Source organism: Pyxicephalus adspersus, chromosome 9, assembly GCF_032062135.1.
Source record: "Pyxicephalus adspersus chromosome 9, UCB_Pads_2.0, whole genome shotgun sequence".
NCBI classification, from domain to species: domain Eukaryota; kingdom Metazoa; phylum Chordata; class Amphibia; order Anura; family Pyxicephalidae; genus Pyxicephalus; species Pyxicephalus adspersus.
In genome coordinates, this window is record NC_092866.1 from 27,206,129 (window position 1) to 27,230,724 (window position 24,596).

A 24,596-nucleotide genomic window follows, 5' to 3' on the forward strand; every position below is an offset into this window, starting at 1 on the left:
ATCAATGAAAATGCTTATATATTTATATGCATTTAATTGTATTTTGACATATATACACAAGTGAAATCACTAAATGTTTTTTTAAACCACCTTTGACAATAATCCTTTTTTCAGTTATTTCATTTCTATAAAGACAAACGACAATGATATTTTAATTAGATCACAAATGCTTGGTGAGAATTTCGGGCCGCGGTAATCCGCGATCGATGGCCGCGCGTACGTTTGCGCTTCCAGCGAGCGCGGATTTCATTGATGAATCAGGGGCATTGAGTTGTTGCAATATCACAAACACAATTGGGTCATTTGTGTTGACCTTAATATGGCATGCTTCCTTCTTGGTCAGCAACAAGCATACACCAAGTATCCCTGTTGTTATCTGTGCATATGGGACAGCAGAGCTCATGAGAGTCATTGGATGGAAAGGAACTGGCCTCCAAGATCTGCCCTAAAACCAGGTGATCCAAACATTCTACATGAGCAACTTGTTGATATAAAGAATATATTATATTCCCACCTTTGCAAATTAATCTGGGTCTGATGAAGCAGTTCGTTAAAGCTTTGCCAACTGAAGAAGAATGTTTCCAGTACCTCATTTTGGCATTTCCTAGCCTGTCATTTGCCTGGTGTGTTTGTTGGTCCACAGACTCGGCAGCACATCAAAGATGACAATTTCATCAGGACAATGTAAGAAGTTGAAAAGAATGCTTGGTTATCATTTAAAGCCATTGTCAAAGACTTTCTTGGAAACACACAAGCAAATAAATACACAGAAATTGTCCAGAAATTCATGGAGAGCTACAAAATGCTTGGTTGCAATATGAGCACCAAGGTGCATTTTCTGCATTGCCATCTTTTTAACTTCCCGAAAAACCATGGTGCAGTCAGTGATGAGCAAGGTGAACGATTCCACCAAGATTTGAAGGTCATGGAAGGACGGTATCAGGTTAGATGAGATGTACATATAATAGCTGACTATTGTTGGAGCATCTGGCGGGATTGACCTAATACTGAACCCTCCAGGAAAAGCTATAGGTGTAAATTTTTACCTTAACCACTTACCCAATTCATTTTCAAATGTTTTACTGTAAAAAAAAGGTGTCATAAAGTAAAAATAAATCCTTTGTATGAAAAAAAAACTATTTAAATAAACAGTACATTCAAGTTATTATTTCAATATTTTTTCATTGTATGTAAAATTTGTATGTTTTTTGACAAAAATGGAGGGTACCCTGTATCTTAGAAACTGGATGTGATAGCAAAAAACTGGCGTCATTTTTGGAATCACCACCCAAAAATGAGTAAAAAACAAGTGTAAGATCTAACTCAACAAAAAATGCATTCCTCAGTGCTATTTTGCCGTAAACAACTATCCAGGATGCACCCGTGGCATCTTGTATATCCTTTCTGTCTGAAGATTGATTCTGGAAAAGAGCATCAGAATTTTGATGCATTTTCCCAGACCTATGCGCCACAACAAATTTGAATTCCTGTATTGCCAAGAACTCTCAAGGTCACTCTAGCATTTTTTTTCTTGTTGTGTTGTATCCACTATAAGGGGGCATGATCTGACACCAACCTGAACTTTCTGCCCAGCAAGTATTAGTGCAGTAAATGCAAGGCTCACCTAATGGCTAAGCACTTCTGACAGAATGCTGGCAGAGTGCCTTCTCAGGTTCTCAATTCCACTTTATTGTGACTGACTTCTTACCTTTGTTCAAATCAGTCAGAAGGGCTGAAAGGGGCCTAAAGTTGGGCACAAATAATACCCCACTATGCCCAGGAATGCTCACACTTGTTTTTTGTAAGAGGGCATGGCCAGTTCTGTATAATTTCTACGTTGTTTATCTGGAGTTTTACAAGCCATCTTTTCACAATGTACCCAAGGTATCTTGCCTCCTCCATTCCAATGGCACAGTTCTCTGGGTTGACCATGAACCTACCTTACCTCAGTGAGAGTCTAGCACTGCCCTAACTTTGGGAAGATGGGACTCCAAGTCTCTTGTGAAAATGACAACGCCATCTAGGTACACCGAGGCATATTTCTTTTGGGGGTGTAGTAACTTGTCCATTACCTTTTAGAAAGTGTCTGGGGCAGTCTGTAACTCAAAGGGCATTCTTTTTTAATGAAAATGACCTTCAGGAGTGGAGAAGGCGGTTATCTCCCTGGCAAATTTAGTTAAAGGTATTTGCCAATACCCTTTTGTAAGGTACAGGGTAGTGATATACCGCGTGGGGCCTAGTCGCTTGAATAATTCATCTACCCAGGGCATGGGGTAGGCATCAAATTTGAATACCTTGTTCAGCTTCTGGAAGTCACTTCAGAACCGCAGGTTGCATTGGTCTGGAAAGCAACACAATCCGGCACAACCATTCACTCTGTGATTCCTCAATAATACCTAGCTCTAACATTTCCTGATCTCCTCTGAAACGGCTTTCCGCTATGCCTCTGGTATACCTTGGGGTTTAACACACACTTTACATAGTTACATAGTAGGTTAGGTTGATAAAAGACAAAGTCTATCAAGTTTAACCACTAGGGAAATAAACATATCCCTGATGTAAAACCCTTTAAGACATAGTTGGTCCAGAGGAAGACCAAAAAAAACCTAGTACAATTTACTTCAACAGGGGATTTCAGGTTCAGTGATAATGTAATGTTGCTCAGGCAAGTCTGAGAAAGACTCCTTATTCCTCTGTAGGAACTCCCGAGACCTCCCTGAATCTGTGCTTTGGACAATGAGGAAGAAACTTGAATGATGTACTTATCCTCCCAAGACTCCTCCTTTCCAAGGCTTAACAAATGTACATGGTAGATCTGGAACGGCTTCCTCTTCCCAGGTTGGTGCATTTTATAAATTACCATCTTTTATTACTACATCAAAAGGACCCTGCCACTGTGCCAGAAACTTGCTTTCAACTCTTGGAATGAGCACAGTCACCCTGTCTTCGACCTGAAAGTGTCCTAATTTTGCAGAGCAATTATGCAGTCTACACTATGCTTCTGGGCCTTAAGCAAATGTTCCCTAACCAATTGCATTACCCTTGTAATTCTTTCCTACATCAGAGAAACCAGATAAAGTTTTGTGAGGACTAGCCTCACTTTCTTATGCCTCTTTCACAATATTCAGAAGCCCTAGGGGCAGGTTTCCATATACAAGCTCAAATGGGGAAAAACCATGAGGCCTGAGGAATTTCCTATATTCCAAATAACAGAGCTGGAGGTAAACTGGAGTCCTTGTCTTTTTCTGTCTTTTTGTACCACCCTTCTAAGCATTAACTTCAAGGTTTTATTAAACCCTTCTACCAGGCCATCTGTCTGAGGATGATAGACTGATGTGCATAGCTGCTTTCTTTGGAATAGCATGCACAAATCAGCCATTACCTTTGTCAAGAAAGGGGTGCTCTGGTCCTTAAGTATTTCCTTGGGGAGCCCATCCTTGAGAATGTCTGGAATACCTCCTGAGCAATGGCTTTGACAGTGGCACTTCTCAAGGGAATGGCTTCTGGATACCGTGTTAAATATAGAGAATCACCAATATATACTGGTGCCCTCAGGCCCATTTCAAAAGTCCATGCCTATCAGTTCAAATTCTACCTCGGTTATAGCAAGGGCACCATAGGACTGTGAATGAGGAGAGCTAGTGTAGTTACCTGGCAAGTAGGGTCATATGTTTTGACCTCTGATTTTAGACCCGGCCAGTAAAACCGATCTGTAACTCGTGCCTGAGTTTTCTCTGCCCCCCAGGTGAACCCCAGGTACATCATTGTGGGCCAGATCTAGCACCATTTGCCTGTAAGGCAGGAGAACCAGCATTTGTTTGGTGACACCCCCTTAACCTTAGTGACTCAGTAGAGAAGATCATTATTAAGAGCAAAGTGAGGCCACCTTTCATCAGCCTCAGGCTCCTGGGGCACCCCATTAACAACACTAACTTGCTCCCTCACATGAATTAGAGTGGGGTCTCTCAACTGAACTATGCCAAAGACTCCCCTTGATACATCCAACCCTGGTTGTACCAGCTGAGATAAATTATCCTCATCATCTGCCCCTAGTATGACCTATTGAGGTGAGAAATCCCTCCCTCAGAAGAAAGCTCCGCTTTAGGGCAAGGGACTTTTCTAACCTTTTTTTAACACATCTCCTCATCAGCACCTATAATACTAACACAGCCATTAATGTTAACATTAGCATTAGCATTTTCATCTTCATCAATAAGCATGTCAATTTTTACCACTCTAGTCCCCCAGAGTCTTGAATTAATGTCCATAGATGAGGGAGGAATGGCACTATTTTCAATGCTCATCCTTGGGTTTTTTACCTGGTTACCCTCTTTCCTCCCACAGATCCCAAAACATTGGAAAGTCACCTCCCAAAAAACAGGGTGTACCAGGTTTGTTACCACTCTGGCTTCATGCGTGACCACACCATTGGCAGTGGTAAAGGATACAAGAGCCACAGTGTATGTCCTTGTGTCCTAATGGATGCAAGCTACCCGGAAAGTCTTTGCAGTGGATCCTAATCCCACCAAGCACACTGGCTCGCACAAGTGTCACCATACTCACCTGAATCCAAAAGGGCCACAGTTGGCACTTGGTTCACAAACAGCCGACACTCAAACTACCCCACAACGTAGGCAGGACATGCAGTGCAGACTTGCTGAGCAAACAGCAACAGCCTTGAGACCATTCCCCACTCCATTGACTCCTCCTGAGGGAGGCACTGGGCTCTTGGTGGTCCCCAGGCTTGACATAGTCCTGTCTATTTCCTTTGGGGAGAGATGCTTGTTAGCTTCCCTTGTGGGCGTACAGCTGGCTTCATGACAGTTTCCCTGGTGCTGGTTGCAGAGATTGTCTGGAAAGAAGCCTAGAGAGGAGTGCAAAAAGTGTATTTTTAGTGACATGTGACATCCCAGTTTGTGATATGTAGCAAGCAGATTCTGAACTCCTTATGTCTATTTTGCTGTCACAACGGCCTGTTTATCCCTTTTGTGTGTTGGTATTACAATTCCCCCTGTTATTGTTAGCTAGTAAGTATCTCCCACCTTTTAGTAAAGTAAATTGTTCACTAGTTACTTCAGTCTTAGGTAGTCAGGGCTGAAAATGTACAAGATGTTACCTCCAAAACCTGCACTATAACCTACTTTAAATGCTGCTTTAACCTATATATCTAGTAGAATGCTAGAGAAGACTTTTTTAACTTTTTAATTAGTGTGGCGAGTAAAGCTATCTGCCATCAGTGTCATTCAGCAAGGATACACGCCATCCATACAGACTGAGTCTTTGAATGGGTAACATAAGCACAGACCAACTTGGTGTAGGAATAGCTACCCAGGAAGTTTTGTCAGAGCCACTTGAATGCTTCCCAAGCATCTACCTCAACTGCTGAGTGGGATTGTTTCAAACATTCATCCTGCAAAATGGATTTGAAGGAAGTGATGTTATGTTTTGAAATTCCTCAACAAAGTACTAAAAACCATGCTAGGTTGCTTTACCCATGGCATATACAAGGTTCTTCATCAAGCCTATTTTGATATGGAGAAGTGGCTATAATATTTTATGCAGAGCATCCAGTCATATATTTGTCTCTGCTTTTTCCTGGCTCATGGGTATCTCTTGGCTGATAGACACGCTCGACATAGTGTCCTACAGTTACGATTCATCCCAGAGGCACAGGAAACAGCAATCCTGCTTGCATTCCCATCAACATGCCAATGGCTGTTAGATCACCACAGGTGTTCCACTGGTGTATTTTTTACTGGATTGCTTCAGGCAATATCTTTCCTGTCGTAGGACTCCTTTAGATTAACAGAATAGGCAATCTGTATTCCTGGTTTGATATTGCCTTTGTGAAGTAGGTCTGTCCTCAAGCTTCCATGTCATTTAGAAGTAGCATGCTCTTGTTTTAAACTGTTGAAGAGTCCATTGATGTCATGGCAATAGCACAATGACACGTTATCAGTGAAGAAAGTTGTCAAGTTATTATTTTGTGTTCTTTAGTGAATTACAGTAATGCCCTTCACAAACAAGTGTTTCTGCTTAAGCCTAAAAGCAAGAAGTTATGCATTGTCTTTGGGAAGATTTAGATCACTAAAAAGATAATTAAGTTCTGCTTATGTAAACATTTCTGGTTTTGAATCTTCATCAGCCACATAAACAGGATCAGATCATGCTTGATTGTAACTGAAGCAAGTCTGTCATATGGTGGCACAGAAACCAGTAACATAATTATGAAGAACAGACCAGATTGCAGAATACCGTCTGGGATTTACAATTTTGTGTTTAGTTTTAGCTGAGAATCTGTAATGCTATGGTAATTTTTTGTGATTTTATAGCTATGATTTTATTGAAATGGAAATGGACTTACCTGCTAAGATTCTCTAATATCTAGGTGTAACAGGAAATGGGGCTGGGTGAAACCTGGTGGGAAACCTAAGAGCTTTGGTTTAAGTAAAACAGAGAGTAAAATTGTGTCCCATATAGACTGGAATTTCCTTTATGCTCTCTGTACTAAAACTTAAAGAACCAAGAAAGCAGAGGCAGAAAATAAGGCTCCAAAAGACCAGCTAGCAGTTGCTTCTAACTGCTAATCGGGGTCATGATTTAGAGAAAAAGTGTGCAGCCCTCCTGCCCAAATCAATAAAAACCTTAAGGAAAAAAATAAGCTGGTTAGTAAAGCCATGGTACATGCCATAGTCTCATGAAACAATTGGGAGGAGGTGATAGTGAGAATAAGGAGATAATTTGATATTACTGATGATCACTCAGTGAGAAAGAAAACGTGTGCCAGACCTCTTATAACTAAGCATAGAAAAAGGCAGCAGATACAGCAGATACAGCAGATAGGGGAAGTGCAATATCACAACCCCAGAGATGTAAAATATGAAGAGAGAAATTGTAAGAGAGTTTATAAAAACTGATCTTCAATAGCTTGTTAAGCAATATAGACAATGGTGCAGGGAACCCCTGTAAAGTTGGTTCCTATGTTTGTGGGACAAAGGGGCAAACAGTGTTTTGTCATGTGAGGAAGCAGTGGCTATGGGAGTGTTAACCCATGATCCACATGGATCCAGACCATGTGCAAGGGCCTTGAGTTTACTGTGAATTTTTCAGTGTTAGATCTCGTGTGTTCTCCGGGGTTTCCCGGTGACGTTGGTGCGGGCTGGAGGAGCGGCGGGAAATGTATATAATTTTGTATTGGATTCAATACCAGTATTGGTAAATTATTTTATTTATAGCGTTATATAAGTTTTTTTAATTTTCTTGTAATGAAGAGAGTCAAGTGTGTTCACATGTATAAAAGATGGTGGCAAAAAGAATACGGATTTATCACATTAAAATTTGGTTTAAAAGTAAACTACAATAATTTTATGGTTTTTATAGTTTAGATGCATGTTAATGTTTTTTTTTTCTTTTTTGGCCTTTCCTAGGGCATATTTAGAGATTCACCAGAAGGAATTGGAAATGTTAACAACACAGATCAAAGCATCTAGGAGAAACTCCAGGCTGGTAAATATATTTTACAATGTTTGTTTGCAAAAATAGTAAAATATTTATGGAGGTGTATGTATTTGATGTATAAAAAAAAATGACAAAAAGCATGCTAATTTGGATTTATTTGGGGCCACATAAAACATTTCAATAAATCAAACTCAATTAGCAAAGTTAATACAAAACTGTGATACTTATATAGTAACAAAGGTGAATTAAATAGGTGTACACACCCCTGTTAAAATGCCATTTTTTAAATGAAAATAATGCAGGTTACCTGAAAAATTGTTCCTCCAATCTGTCCCTCCACAACAGCTAATATTAAAACACTCTTTTACCAAGCTGTTAAAGGTCAGAAACACATAGATTAAAGGCCCCCCACTATGTTATTAGTAATGTTCTTTCTGTTTCTATTAGATTGGTAGGTATGGCACATGTTCTTTTTTTAGAATTTGTAATTTTCTTTAGGGAAGTTAAATTTCTTTTAATAGAATGCTACATACACACACAACTGCTAAGTAAAATAACTTATTTACTGAGATTTGGGAAAACAGCTCACAAACTTGTCATTACTAAAGTTATGATATGCCTGACATATAAAAAATGGTTCATAGATGCGACTTACTGCCTCTGATCCTGTGGTTGCTTTTTCTCATATGGCGAAAGAATCTCATTGCCACTGCAAATGCAAGAACAACACGCACAAGCCTGTTAACCTGCAATGCAGGCTGCCACCCCTGGGCACAAAGCGGCAGTTTGCTATGCATCTGTGAGCAGCTAACAATACATTTTTTGACCACTGAAAAGGGCCTAATACTGGCTCTCAATCAAACAGCACCTGCTACAAGACAAGAGTAGTTTTAGTAATGCTTTATTATAGATGGACACAAATGCATACATATCTTTTTTTTATTTTAAAGATAAACAGTGATGGAATAAGCTTTTGTAACAGTCCTTTGTAATTAAAATCCTAAGCTTTCCTTAAAACACCATAAATTGTAATAAGGGTATCTTCTCATTGACCCCTACGCACTCAAGTTTGTTCATGACTAGTAGTCGGCACCCATAGGGATGAGCATAGAAATTTGACACAGGAGAAGCTACTTTTTGATGGTAACAAATGTGTGTTGAATTGTATGAAAATATATGGCTGTAAACTTTCATATTGTCTGCAAAGCACAAGTCTGGAAAGGACATTCAATGTTCAAGGACACCTCTGGGAGCATGTATCAAGTAAAAATTGTTTTGTTTTGTTTTTTTTGATAAATTGAAATATAGGTCAAATAACATGTTTTTAAACATAGTACAGGGGAGCTTTACATTTGTTTACAGATTTGCTTATTACCATCACAGTACTTGGATCTACAAATAGGTTTTTGTCCAAGGTCAGTTGGAACTGTCCATTTAATTGTTTACACATTCATTCAAATATTCATTTCACAACATAGTATAATTAGATAGATGGGGACACTGGCAGCTTAGAGAGCTAAAATGTAAATACCTAAATCTTTTCAAGTAACTATTTGATGATGAAATTTGATGAACAAAATTAAAAGCACGTAATGTCCCAAAATAAAATTCACAAAATAATGTTCGAAGAGCTTTAGATGACTAAAAAATTCCTATATTCCAAATGAATAATTTGAGGGGAGATTTTCTTTTGCGGCACCACATCCCTTCTATACAGGTTCAAAAACAATGTCCTATGTTGTGGGGATTTTTCAAGTGCCTTACCAATATTTAATGCAACAGTGATAAAAGTTACTAATCTAATTTATTGTATGACATATATTAAAAACATACATGGAGCTCTTGTAAAGACATATCAATAATTGCAATATATATCACATATAAAAAATAAAACATCAGCATTGGTATACTTTCAAATCCAGCACGGTATATGTTTAAACAGGCAGAGACCTAGGTTTCTCCTTAAAAAAAAAAAGATGTACTGACTTCACCTTGAAGCAAATATTAAAAAAAGAAGCCCAAATTTCTGCATGATTTGGGTTTAGTCAGATAGTTGTCGCTAATTCATGGTCATCTGTTATTCCAAATAAAGTGGGTCAATAAGGATTGAAGTGTACGTAAATACTCCCTAAAGAGTGTTGTCCTCCCAAACCAAGACAGGCACACTTTCACTAGTCATTTTAGATTTATTTTAGTTTTTTGCAAGGGAAAAAAAATCTCATAGAACAACTTATGTGTAGCTGGTAGCATAATGCCTAGATAAGGCAGTTGGTCAGTTTACCAAAGGAACAAAGCCTGATTGACCAAGAGCAGCAGATTTGTTAAAAATGATCTTGAAATTAGAATAATAAATTGGAATTATAAATTCCAACATTAACTTAGGCAAAGAGATGTAAGAAATTCCCTTGTGATATTTCCCTGTAGGTTCTAGGGAATGTGAGACTAAACAAATGACACACAAGCTATGGTTTATGATATTGCTAAAATGTTAAGAATACATTTATATACAAATGTAAATCACAATAATGATAATATGGAAAGCTATTGGTAAACTTCCCGCAAGATGACCATACATCTTACAATTAGAATGTCCTCTGCAATCTCTGCAGACTCCCACCAACAATAATACAACAATTGAATGAATCAATAAAATGTAAGTACTCTAATTAATACACAGTGATGACAGAATTGGCGCTAATCTACTACTGGTCCACACAGACAATATTACACATTAATTAACCCTAAATAATGGAATACTTATAATAATCCCAAGCCTTTGTCTGTAATAGATCAAAGCTGTTTTAGAATACCTCACTTATATGGTATTGTAGTTTTCCCTTCAGTCTCCCTGGATTTCCCAGGCGATTTCCCCATGTGTCCTGTCACTATCCTGGAGTTCTCTGTCACTACACAGAGGAATTGACTTAAAAACAAATTTCTCTGCTTCCAGAACTTTAATGCTACCTATGCATTTGTTATTGGCTCATTACTGTTCTGTTTCTGGAATTTACCACACTAACTACTGTGCATGCTCCAAGAGAATTTACTAGGAGACCCTAGAAACTCATCCACCACTCATACCACCCTGCTTGGAAAAATATGGCTTGACCAGAGCATCCACTCTCTTGGTTTTGTAAACTGGACCACTTACCCTGACTCTTGAATACCCTGGATATGTTTGTTTTCTGTGAAATCTGTTATAGTCAAAAGGTCAACATTTCATTGCTAAAAATAAAAATAGCCTTTACATATCTTACAGAGATATTTGGTTGAGAAAGAAAGAAAAGCAAATTGTTGGCATAGGTCACTAGGTTATAACTCCCCCCCCACATCAGAGTCCAGGCTTTACCTGTCTTCATTTATGAAAGTGCTGCCTTCATCTCCTCACCAGAAACTCACCACCTTCTGTCTAAACTGAGTGAGACCACCATTAGGTAAATTTCGTCTAATAGTGTCCAATTGCCTGTCCCTGGTAAACTTGTTGGGAAGGGAAGTTTGAAAGTTCAACATAAAATTCCTGGAATTGTGAAACTATCTGACTAGCCATATCTGTATGCCGGTTTGTCTAACAGTTCATAGTTATGAGTGGCCTTAAGGGCCACCAGCTAAGAAGTGACCACTTTTATACCCTTCCTTTAAATAAAGTTTAGTATGATTACAATTCTTCTAGTTTTTTCATGTATAAGTCTTTTCAGTGAGGCATGGGCTTGGGTGGGTTGATCTGATACAGAGCTGTGCAATTTCCTTAACCAGGGTCCCGAGTTTTTGCTCCTTGTCCCACCTCTCAACAGTCCCTTTTTAATAAACTCTCCTGCATATGATTTTTAATACCATTCTAGGTTGCCTGTGTTTAGACCTTATTGCCCTGGACCTTAAGTCCTTAAGAAATCATCTGTAAGGTCCATGACTACTCTTTCAAAAAGGAAAATTATGCACATAGCCAGGAATATGAGATAACAAAATTAGAGGTAGCTTTCTTTCAGTTATATCCTGACAGGGGATACAGGGGATAAGAGAGGGGCTGTATGCATGTGATGATGTAATGAATGCTGCCCTTCAAAGGCTTTGTTGCCAACCCAGTAAGTAAGGATATATGAGAAACAGACAAGGAGCAGGGTTTTTTTGCAAACAGTAGGTTGAGTTAATGATTATTCTAAAAAAAAATGCTCATAGGATGCCACTGCTGATGTTCAATATAGGAAAATGGCTTCACAGCCCTATATGTAGCCTTTCTTTCCATCTTATTTGGCTCATCATCAATACACTTACCCCTTATTAAATACTCTCCCTGGCACGGAAATCACTAAAATTGACATTCTTCTACCTCACCGGAGACCAAACAAATATCCACAATTTCCTTTCCCATTCCAGGAACAATGTAAGTTAGTACCCTATTATTTAGATATCTCTTCTTATTACCATTCCATTTTTATATACATATATATATATATATATATATATATATATATCACTATAATTGTTAGGATTACGTCATTACTATATTTTGAATATTGTTATTTATCATTTATTAAGATATATTAAAAATATGTTGATAACACTGAACTACATCATCATTTTTGCAAACCAGTCTTTTTATTTATTTATATGTGATATGTACTATATAGCCAGTCTGATTGTTTGCTATGTTTACTACATATCTAGATGCTTTCAAGTATGTGTTCATTGCTTTGGTAATTGTGCCGCTACCCCTGAGGAAGCCTACTTTGGGCGAAACGCGTCAGTGTCACGGTTTTACGTATGCAAATTTTTGCGATCAATTAAACATTAGTAATTATTAGACGGTCTATGTCTAGTACATTTGTGACTACACCTATGAATGCCATGATTCCACTGCATTAAGAAACATTTAATACCTGTATTGTGTATTATGGGAATTTATCATTAATACAACCTAGTCTTTGACAAAAAAATCCTGATCTTTTTCTGTTTCTCATATATTCTATTATTATTAGTGATTAGGAAATCAAAATCCTTCACTTACAGTAAAAGTTTGAAAGTTTATTTAGAAGAGAAAGGTACAAAGTAGGAGAGTACAGATAGAAAAGCAAAATATTAACATGTGTGGAAACTCTCATTGCAGGGTATAGAGCAGGGGTGGGAAAACTTTTTCAGTCAGGGGCCACATATTAAAGTTTAAGGAGGGGCCAGGCCGATGGGAGAGTGGGCTGGGTTATGCCATTTTGATGCCACTGAATGTGACGTCATGATGGCATAATCCCGCCCACTCTCCCATCGCAGATCTGAGCCTGTGATGGGAGAATGGGCGAGGTATGTGCAGTGACAGCCCACCCACTCTCCCATCGCAAGCTTAGAGCCTGTGATGGGAGAGTGGGTGGGTTATGTGCAGTGACAACCTGCCCACTCTCCTATCACAAGCTCAGGGCTTGTGATGGGAGAGTGGGTGAGTTGTGTGCAGGGACACACACCTTCACAAGCCGGGATGTGTTGCGTGGCTCTGGCCGATGCGCCACCCCCAGCTGAGTCCTTCTCCTGACCCTGCTCAGGGTGGCACCAGCCAGAGCCGCGGAACACCCAAAGGGCCAGAGAAACCACCGTATTGGGCCAAATACGGCCCTTGGGCTGTAGCTTGCCCATGCCTGTTATAGAGGATCTAACTTGATAGTCATATTGAAGGCTTTTTTAAGTTAAAAATTTGGATATGTGCCATTCATAGTTATTGCTGTACAGATTATGGTGAACCTATGTGCTAGAGAAATGTATCTGATACTTAGAGAAAGCTGTACAAGAGTCAAAAGGATCAACTTTCTTAGGTTTCTAATGTTCAATAGGTACTTGGTTGGTTTTAAAGTAAAGTATTAGTAGCCTTGCTTTGTTGTAATTTTACATTCTGTATCTTGTATGTCTATGTGTTTGTTATGTGTACGACAAAGAGCTCCTAAAAGCAAACAAGACTGTGTCCCTAGTTTCTCCGACCTTAAATGAAGATTCTGGGGCCAAATTATGATGACTGAAAGGGAAATCCGCAGCTTCCCACACACGTCACACATGCCAGGAGGCTACAGGCTGTTTTCCTGGGTCTTTCCTGAAATGTAAAAAAAAGTGCTGATCTCTTGTATGCGCAGTGAGATTGGCACATTTTTTTCCTACATTTACAAGAAGGTGCATCATCTGATTCAGGCAAGATGACATCAGCAGAAGAAGGACGAAGACGGTAGTGCTCAGTGTCCAGGCTGCACCAAGAAAAGGGAAGCCGGGACAGCGTGGGACAGACTTTACTGGAATTTCAGGGATCGACAGCTTTACACCTTTAAAGGTTTTCTATATTGGAAGTTCCTCTTTGAATAACTTAAAATGGCAGTTGTTTGTTTTGGAGATCCTGAATGGCACTTTATTTTATATAATTTTAAATGTTATATCTTGTATTTCTTTGTGTTTGTCATGTGCACTTCAAAGGGCTTTTAAAAGCACACAAGACTGTGTCCTTCATTTCTCTTACCATTGAGTAAAGATTCTGGGGCCATAGTGATGAAGTGTTTTTGTGTTTTAAAAATAAAAATGTTTATAAAATAATAAGCAGAAAGATGATAAAAAAATAATATTTTTCTACATATATGTTATGTTAAGGATCTTTTATTTAATGCAGGTTTGCTTGTCAGAATGAATCATACTAGAAAATTTTAGAAGAACAAATTAAATTGTTAGGTCCTTGTAATGTCATATTGTTGACTAAACCATATGCAGTTTGCGCCTAAATGAATAACTTCATATACTCTGCAATGGGATTCTCTGCATATGTTAAAATTTTGCTTTTCTATCCCAGTCCTTCTATTTGATAACTTTCTCTTGTAAATTAACATTTACCGTGAACAGAGGATTTTGTTTTCCCTATTATTTCAACTCCCGTTAATTGTTCTTTGTGACACTGTTTATATGTTTACTGTAAGCTCCTTCTTCTTCACTTTATTTACCTTCTCCTGGGGATGTCCTGTCTAATAAATGGTCCCTAGCTGACAGGGTTGTGTTGTTTTGGTTGCTGTTGCCGACTGGATGCTGATTGCATTTGGTTGCCAACTGGATGCTGTTTTTTTTTTTCTTGGAACATTTCTGCAAACATCAAAGGATTTGTGGATCTCAATATGATGTTGAATTTTATCTTCTCCAGCAATCTGTAAGACTTTACCAGCTAGACTGTATTATGGTATGTATATTCACCTGTGGTATGCTTATTGTAATTTTGTGTATTTACAGCAAAAGGGGTCACATTATTTAATTTTCCAGTGGATTTACTCTCCTTTTTTTCATCATTTCAGATGTTTTTTCCACTATTGTATTTCAGTGCTTAGGTCTGGCAGTTGTCAGTGCCACTCTCCAGGATGTTGTCAGTAACTGTTCTTCTTGGTATTTAACAGGTCTGGTCTCATCTGATTTGAGCTGTTAACTTGCATGGCTAATTGATTACTTGCACCTGGTCCAGTGATCAACTGACAGAATAATCAGACCCTAAAATAGAGACCGCTTGAATTGATCTTGTTTTGTTTCAGCAGATTACTAAACTAACTCTGTGCAAAATCAAGCTTAAGTTATCAGAGGACAACAAATACAAGTACATAAATTGCAACCAAAAGATTCTGAAAGCTAAATCTGACATAACTGGGTTCCACTGCCAGCAAAAACAACATGCTTCTGAGTTTAGTTGCTGGGTATTTGATACAGCATGAAATGACAAGGCTCAATGGTTCCATTTCAGAAAAGGACCTTCAGAACAAATTAAGATGAATTAGCTGAAAGGAAACATAGAGACTTTGCTGCTTGCATTAAGCTCAGCACACAAAGTGACAGGAGACTTGTGGCAAGAAAGATGGAGAGACAAAGACGTACCTGCCATGTGTCACAGATCCCTGCATTTCCAGGGGACCTGTGCCTCTTTCAGTGCCACCCACCTTACATTCCCTTGCTACCAGCACCAGCTCTGATAAGGCATCACCTCCTCAGCATACTTCCCGGTCTAGGTCATGTGACTCCCAGCCAGCTGCTCCACTACCTCAAAGGACTGGAGTGTTTCACAGATCCGCTCCCCCTGCTGGCAGAGATGTGAACACCACCAACCTCTAGGCTCCAGGACCCCCTCGGGTGGTAGGATAGGATGCAGCAGGTCACATGGTTCCATCCATCACATGACTTGCCCTTAAAAAAAAGTGAGGGGTAACAGAAAGTTGCCCGAACTATATGTTCCTTCGGCTCTGCTTCCAGGTTCCTGTTGTTTGTTTCCCTCGTTCCTGACTCTTCGTGTATTGACCTCGGCTTGACCTTGACTACTCCTGATCGCTGCCTGCCCTGACCTCTGGCTTCCCTACTCTCTGCTCCTCGTATTAGTACCATGTCTTGTTTCTGCCATCAGCAGTCACCAGCCTCTGCTTGCACGGGGGCTGCAACCTGACAGTTGCCCACAGGGCAACACCCTCACCTATAGAGGCTCTAGTGAAAACCAGGCAGCTGCTTAGACTCTGCACCCTGTGCACGTCTGTAGCAACTGAGCTGGTGACACAGAGGGTCCGCCATCCTGCCTTGCAGCTACCGTGAGTTGTTCAGGCCATGGACCCCACTGACATTCCATTGCATGATTCCATGCAGGACCTTCGGGAGCAGATTCAAGAACAGGAGTCACTTCAGATGAAAGTTGTTGACTTTCTCCGGAGGTGTGATGAATGATTGAATGAGCTCCAAACTGCCATTAACCAGTCTCCTATCTCTGCAACTGCAATTCCATCCCCTGTATCTGGGATTCCAGTACCTGCTTCAGCTCCAGGCACCATGCTGCCATACTGCGCGCTTCGCATTCCTACTTCCTGCTACTCCTGTGACCTCAAGCTCGTCGTGGGTTTATTAACCAATTCCAAATTCAGCTTAAATTGCAGCCTTGGAACTTTCCCACAGAACCAAACAATGTGGCTTTCTTCATTTACTTGTTGTCAGGAGAGGCCTTTGCTTGGGCTTCGCCCCCCTGGGAAAAAAACAATCCTATTATGGGAGATTTCGATGCCTTCCTACAGACCTTCCGCAAAGTCTTTGATGAACCTGGCTGGGCCTCCTCTGCAGCCTCAGAAACAGTAGGCCAATATGTGGTGAAATTCCGAACTTTGCCTCCCAAATAAATTGGAACAATGACGCCCTGGTGGCAGTTTTCTGGCAAGGGTGTCTCTCTAGGTACAAATTGATATTAGCTTCTAGGAGCGGGCTCGGGAAACCCAGAAAGTCCAGCATCCTAATAAATTGGCTCCTACCTTCTACCTACCCCCTCTTCCAAGAGTTGAGCCTATGCAAGTGGACCATGCTCGACTTACCCCTGAAGAGCGGGCTGGTCGCAGGCATCAGAACCTCTGTTTGTACTGTGCTGAGGAGGGCCACCACAAGCTCAATTGTCCTTTGAAGGCCCCAAACGCTAGTGCCTAGGGAAATGGGGTGAGGGTTACCTAGGCAAAACTATTACCTCTCCACCATCCCAAATAACTTTTCCTATCTGACAGACAGGAAAACCTGACAGACACCATTTCTGGACCCAAGCCCTTTTGCACTCCCGCGCTGCTGGACACTTCACCAGCCAACAACTGGTCTCTGAGCACAACATCCATGGTCAATTGCACTGCTCTGCTGGACTACATCCAGCATACCACCGTGCAACTCTCTATGAAACTTGGGGTCCTGCACACTAAGGCTATTTCCCTTTTGGTGGTTCCGAAGATCGTCCATCCAGTTTTGTTGGGGTTGCCATGGTTGCGCAGACATGCCCCCATCATTGAATGGAGCACTGGATACATTCTCTTGTGGAGTGCCACCTGTTTCCAGCAGTGTCTTCCCAGGCTACTTACCGTCCAGCAAATCTTTTCTGCTGCTGTGTCACCTCAGCCTAGCTTACTAAGACCATACTGGGGATTTGCTGATGTTTTTAGCAAAAAACAGGCGAGACGCTACCACCGCCTGGCCCATATGACTGCGCCATTGTCTGTGGCTTTTCTTCATCTCGGGGTAGAGTATACCCTCTCTCCATCCCTGAAACTAAGGCCATGTCTGATTATATTCAGAACTTGGAGAGGGGCTTTATCTGCAAATCATCATCCTGAGTTTTCCCTGCGTCCCTGCATTGATTATACAGGTTTGAATAGGATCACAATTAAAGGGGAACTATACTCAAAAACTAGTCTTTCAATTATTAATCTATTCTTACTTGCACTAAAATGTCAGTCTTCCCTGGTGGCACTGGCTGGGTCAGCTTGTATCCATGAAAAATATACCGTATTTTTCGGACCATAAGACGCAGTTTTTTTCCTCCTAAAGTGGGGGGAAAATCAGGGTGCGTCTTATGGTCCGAATGGAGAGGTACAGGGGCATATTTTTTTACTTACCTGTGTCCCCGCCGGTCCCCGGCTGCGCCGATCTCTGCCTGTTCTGTGATCCAGCGTGCGGCACTTGTGCCCGCCCACGAAGGCCCCCACCTACTAGATTGTAAGCTCTTCGGGGCAGGGTCCTCTCCTCCTGTATCACTGTCTGTATTAGTCTGTCATTTTCAATCCCTATTTAATGTACAGCGCCGCGTAATATGTTGGCGCTTTATAAATCCTGTTTATTATTAATAATAATAATAATAATAATAATAATATGTGTAATATGTATGTATAATAAGTGTATGTATAATAAGTGTTTATAGGAGGCCAGCTTGTGACTGGCAAGTTTATGTTTTCTTTCTCTCCTGAATTTCTTCTCCACCTACCCCCCTTCCCTACCCCTCTCTCACTAGCTGGAGCCCAGTAAATATCTGCACAGAGAGCTCACAAGCTGAAAAGGTGCAGGAAGCAGCTGCAGACTGAGCAGTCGCATTTAAGTGACATTAGAGTCCAAGGCAAAGAATGAAAAAAAAATCTGCCAAAGGGGGGAACAGGGGGAACAAACTGTATGCCAAGCTAGAGAAGTGCCAGTTTAAACTCTCTGAGGTTCCATTTTTGGTTTACATTGTGTCTGTGCAGGGTTTGCACATGGGCCCGACCAACTTTCATCTGTGCTAAACTGGCCACAACCACTTTGGCTAAAACCTGTCCAGAAGTTCCTGGGCATTGCTAATTACTACCGGCAATTTAATAAAGACTACTACACACTGATTGCCATAATTACAGCTATGACCAAGAGGGGTAGTAACTGTAAAGTCTGGTCACCAGAGGCGCTCCAGGCCTTTCACTTATTGAAGAAGGCATTTGTATTGGCTCCTGCCCTGGTTCGCTCTGACACCTCTCGGCCCTTCTTTTTAGAGGTGGATGCTTCCTCTCTTGGGGTTGGCACAGTTCTTTCCCAGAAGAATGCGGTAGGCAAGCTGAGGTCCTGTGGTTTCTTCTCTAAGAAGTTCTGTCCAGCTAAGAAGAACTACTCCATCGGAGACTGCAAGCTTCCTGCAGTCAAACTCGCCTTAGAGAATGGCGCCACTTACTAGAGGGAGCTCGACATCTTGTAACTATATACACTGACCACAAGAACCTGCAGTACTTACAATTGGTACAACACCTGAATCCTCGTCAAGCCCGGTGTGCACTTTTTTTTCCAGGTTTAATTTCATACTCGTGTATTGTCCAGGTTACAAAAATATAAGGGATGATGCCCGTACTCTCCCTCTTTGAAAAGGAGGACACAGAATTAGAACCCACTTTTGCTATCGACCCTGCACAAATCATGCTTATGGCCCCAGTCCAGCTGGACCAAATCCCCCTCAGGAAATAATTTGTTAAAAAGAGCCAGCGCCTTTGGTCCTTCAGTGGGGTAATACTTCTAAGGTTGCTGGTCACCACGGACAGCACAAAACTTTTGAATAACCAACCAAAAAATAATATTATATTATAGATTTTGTGGCACAAGGTGCCTTCCAGATCCCCCTCGGTATCAGGACTGGCAGGACTGCCATGGACTCCCATTTCCACCGATTTTATATTCCTCTAATGGGTTCGCCACAATATGGGTTGTGGTAGATAGATTTTTTAAAATGGCCCATTTTATTCCCCTTCCTGGTCTTCCTGCTGCTTCTACTTTGACTAAAATCTTCCTTAAGGAAGTCATCCGCCTGCATAGATTATCATCACACGTGTCTGAACGTGGAGTGCAGTTCACTTCACTTTTGGCAAGCCCTCTGTGGTATGTGGGACATCAAGCTGGACTGGACTGGACTGCCTACCACCCCCAGTCTAACGGGCAAACGGAGCGGACGAACCAATCCCTGGAACAGTATCGCTGCATGTATGTAATTTCCCAGCAAAACAACTGGTATGACCTACAGCCTTGGGCTGAGCTGGCTCACAACAACTGATCCAATGAGTCTACAGGTCACAGCTCTTTCTTCATTGTCTCCAGTCATCACCCCAAGCTCCCTGCTCCTGTTCTGGCACCGTCGGATGTTTCTGCTGCAGCCGCTACTGCTGACCACTTTGGGCAAGTTTAGAGAGAGGTTCAAGAGACTTTAAAGGGCTCCTCCCTATGCTACAAAAAATGGGCCAACAAAAAACGATCCCCTGCACCTCCCCTGGCTAGAAGGTCTGGCTTTCTACAAAAAATATTGGCTTACGGATGCCGTCTCCCAAGTTGGCTCCACATTTCATTGGTCCTTTTCCTGTCCTGTCTCAGAATAACCCAGTCATGTACAACTTGAAACTGCCTTCTTCGCTAAAAATCCATAATTCCTTTCACGTTTCACTCCTCAAACCGGGTATTCACAATAGATTCTCTAAGATGACTATACCCCCTGGACCTGTCCCTGCTGCTTCAGAAAAAGAATATGAAGTAGAATAGATTTTGGACTCATCCTGAAGAGCATTCCTGGGTCACTTGTAAGGATCTCCATGCTCACCGTCTACTCAGGGAGTTCCACGCCAAGTTTCCCCACAAGCTCGGGGGGGTGCCCTAAGAGGGGGCAGGGTTCTCCCCAGGCACTTTTAGCTGAACGCACCACCCGGCACTTTTCAGCACCCACCCGGCTGTTTTTGGGTGGTTACCAAAGAGTTTGGTCACAATACAGGGGCTGCCACCCACCTAAAATTTCTTCCCACCCGGCTTAAAAAAATTTCTGGGTTGAGCACTGGGGGGGGGGGGGGGTACTGTCACAGATCCCTGCAGGTCCAGTGCAAGTCAGTGCCACCCACATTACACTCCCCTGCTGCCAGCACCAGCTCTGCTAAGGCATCATTTCCTCAGCACACTTCCTGGTCTAGGTCATGTGACTCCGAGTCAGCTGCTCCACTACCTCAGAGGACCAAAGTGTTTAACAGACGCTCTCCCCCTGCTGGTGGGGATGTGAACACCACCCACCTCTAGTCTCCAGGAACTCCTTTGGTGGTAGGATAGAATGCAGCAGGTCACATAGCTTCATCCATCACATGACATCACATGGCTCCTAAAAGTAAGTGAAGGGCAACAAGAAGTTGCCTGAACAAGGAGTTCCTTTGGCTCTGCTTCTAGGTACTTGCTGTTTGTTTTTCTCATTCCTGAGAGGTACCCTGTGAACGTCTCTATCAACTGAGCTGGTGACACAGAGGGTCCACCATCCTGCCTTGCAGCTACCGTAACCTCATGAACTTACTTCTTATTTTTTGCAGCCAGAATCTTCTAATCCTTCTGCCAGCATTGAACTAGAACCTATGCAAATTATGCTATATGGGGACCTCTCTGTGTTTCAGAAAAACTTGAGATATGAACAAAATCTGTGCAGGTATTGTGGGAGACCTGGCCATTTAAGTTGCAGCGTGTCCAAATAAATTTCAGTGAACTGGGGCAATGGCAATGTTCAAGAGGAAGTGCCACCTGCTAAATCTGTAGGATCTATTTCACAGCGCTTGCTTTCTATGACTTAATGAAATCATTTAGTATCTCCTCGACAACACCATTTATTTGTACCAATTATGCTTAATCGTGGAGACAGTGGATGGCTCCCCACTTGTTTCAGGGTTAGCCACCCATGAAACAGTTCTGTTGAAATGAAGCATAGAACCGGAATAGCTTTAAATTTCTTCTTTGCAATTTCCTGTCATTTTGGGTATTCTATGGTTGGTAGTCCACATTTCTATTATTAATCTTCTTTTGTGTTTCTTTGCATTGTCTGCTTCACTGTGTAAAGAAAGACTGTGTGTCAGAGATCCCCGCAGGACCAGGAAATCTTTTTCCTCAGTGTCACCCACCTTGTATTCCTCTGCTGCCAGCACCAGGGATCCCAGTCTTTGCTTACTTCCTGGTCAGGTCATATGACTCCCTGTCAGCTGCCCCTTTGCCTCAGAGGGGGAATTTATTGAGGAAGAGATTTCTGACTCTCAACATCTTCATGACAAACATGGCATGATTAAACCCCCTTCTGATATTGATGAATAATAAGGTGGTCAATTTTTTTGTATAGATCATTAGGTATTTTTTTTATATGTCTATCTTGTGTTCTGTTTCTGTCTTTACTGTTTCACTCTTCTTTTTTATATGCCGTCCCTGCACTTTTCTGACCAGTAGCTCATCAAGGGTCTATGCCCCCCTAAATTTGGATTCATAGCCAGGTTCATGCAATGTCAAATAGCAGGAGTAGTGGCTACAGGTGGGGGCAGTATATGTATGTATATAAGTATCTATATATGTATATATATATATGATCCACTGGATAAATGTCCTCTGTGGCACTGACACATCTGCAGGGTGAGACTTGTTATCACTCAGTGGAGTCGTCAGGAGAATGAGCTTAGATCCTTTTATGATTCTTTTTCCTCTTCACAACCATTGACAGTAACTTGACCAAGCTGTTCCACTCCTCAATAGCACCACCACCACAACCACCAACAACATAACTAAAGTTGAACCAATCCAAAAAATTATTTCAGATTTACCCAAAAAAAAAAAAGTTTATAATATATATATAATTTTATTTTTATATTATAAAACATTTGAATTGCAAAACCATCTGGAATCGGTCAGACTTGGAAATTTTCAGGCTCAGAGCACCTCTACATTTAAATGTATGTCTAACAGTAGTAGAACAATTTCCCAATTATAAATTGTTCTAAATATTTTCTGATTTGTAATGTCCATACAAGACATGATGGGGGTCCTTTACAAAGGCAATAGTGAGCATTTGAAAAAGGGTAAATTATATTTTTGATGTAGTTATTTTCTTTGCAAAGTGTAATTTGCTGTTATCTTAATTATCAGAATGTGCAAAATGGAGCATAAAGTAAAAAAGGCTTGGTCAATATGTGTAATTTTTTTTTTTTTTTTTGCAGGGGTTTCTTTATGACCTTGATAAGGTAAGAATATTTTTCTCTTTAAATAACTTTATTTATGTCCTACATGTATATATTTGTATTATTGATTCATTTGAAGATTCAAAAGCTTTTTTTTCCTTTTTAATTTGACTATACAAACAAAGCACTTAAGACATTAAAATAAACATTTGTATTGGTGCTCCCCAGCCAAACCTTTTGATATACCAAATGACACATTCCAAATCTAAAAGAAATCAATGTATGGTTATAGAACAAATATTAAGGACTTTTCAGGAATTCACATTTTAAACTTAAACTTAAAAATTGTTATTAAATAACACAAAAAATATATATTGATACAGTAGCAGATTGCATGATGTCCTGAACCCTGAGATCCCCTTGGGGCAATGTGGAAAACAACATGTAGGTGGCAGAAGTCTTTTGTTACTATGAGGCAAAAGCTTTGTGTATAGTATATTTTATGACTCCTTCTTACAGTGGCAACACTAGTTTAGAATAAAATTTTATGATTCCTTCTTACATAAAAACATAAAGTCTGCATCATTTTCCCCCTCAAGTTCATTTACTGAACTTATATTGCCTTCAAGGATTTTGTACTCATACAAGAGACTTGGGTAGCCTGACACCCACACCACTTCCTTGTTGGTAACACTAGTTTAGATTCAAATTGGTGTTGTATAAGCAAAAAAATAAAATAAAAAGGGTATCCAGTACTGGCAACAAAGGTGACTCTTTGATTTTTGCTGTAGGTCTTAGGCATCTGGGAAGACTGCAGGCCTGAAGCTTGCATTGTGCATCACAACTCTCTTGGTATTCACAGGAAATCCTCACAGGAGTACTCTTTCAACCTTCTGGCTTGGAAGAGTGGAGTAGTGTGTTCATAGATGAGATAATGGTCTATGGCTCAATCAGGCTTGTCTCAGGACCTCCTGGAAACTTTTAGGATGATAATGGGTTCCTTATAGCAGACTATTATTCTGACTGGTTTAGGTAACAAACAATCTTCTCTGTTGGTAGGTGTGGTGTGGGTATAGGGTCATGTATTCCTTAGCCATCTTGGTTGAATACAAAATCTACAAAATACTTAATGACATTCTCTGAGATACATCAGACCAACATTAAATAAAGGTGATTAAGCATGAGTTAAAATATACATTCTCTTGACAAAAGGCTTTATAAATAATAATGTACATACATTAAATTTCAGCAGTAAATATTTTCATAAGCAAATCAGTAATTTTATATCAAATATTTTGAGCGTAGCAAATCTTCTGCAGTTGTTTTAGGACTGTATCCAAATAAACGTTCCCACCAAAACACCTTAACATCCTCCTTAAGAGCATGTGATACCTGCAACAGTTTCTAGTGGTTGAACTTGGACTTTTCAACTTGACTAACCATGTTTACTTCGAACATGAGTCAGACGTATGTTTGCTTTGTTTTAAAAACACCCTTGGTGTATTTAATATTTATTTTATTTATCAAAATTCAATAACCAAGCTTTAAACTCAGCTCCAAATCCTAAATGTATTTTCTGTAACCTTTCATGGGTATCTGGTTTGATGTTTAACCCTTTTTCTGGGAAGTGCTTCCTTGTTTGTCTGTTACATCCACACCCAGGATAGGAATGGAGACACAATAAACTCCACAAAGGAACATACCTTTTTTAGGACATACACAGAAAAAATTGAATCATTAGTCACCAGCACCAATAAGCTTGTCCCATATACTTTAGGTAGTTAAGGGGAAAATACAAGCATCCATTAAACATGATAAATTTCTTTTAATACAGTCCATTGTGAGTATAACTGTGGGACTACTAAGGGTGGAGCTTTAACAATAGGTGTACTACATTTACCACGATTCATTTTTCCA

The 24,596-nt window shown here is 40.5% G+C and overlaps 1 protein-coding gene across 6 annotated transcripts in view; it reads left to right on the top strand.

Moving 5' to 3' along the window:
* Window positions 1-24,596, top strand: part of RIPOR1 (RHO family interacting cell polarization regulator 1) — a 299,897-nt gene that overhangs the window by 84,303 nt on the left and 190,998 nt on the right. For 5 of the 6 annotated variants that reach the window (XM_072422972.1, XM_072422974.1, XM_072422976.1 and 2 more), the window contains 2 exons: window positions 7,428-7,506; window positions 22,719-22,742. In XM_072422972.1, coding sequence (XP_072279073.1) covers window positions 7,428-7,506; window positions 22,719-22,742 — 103 coding nt within the window. Of the gene's footprint in view, window positions 1-2,699; window positions 2,839-7,427; window positions 7,507-22,718; window positions 22,743-24,596 lie in introns of all 6 variants that reach the window. The other variant, XM_072422977.1, reaches the window with a different exon arrangement.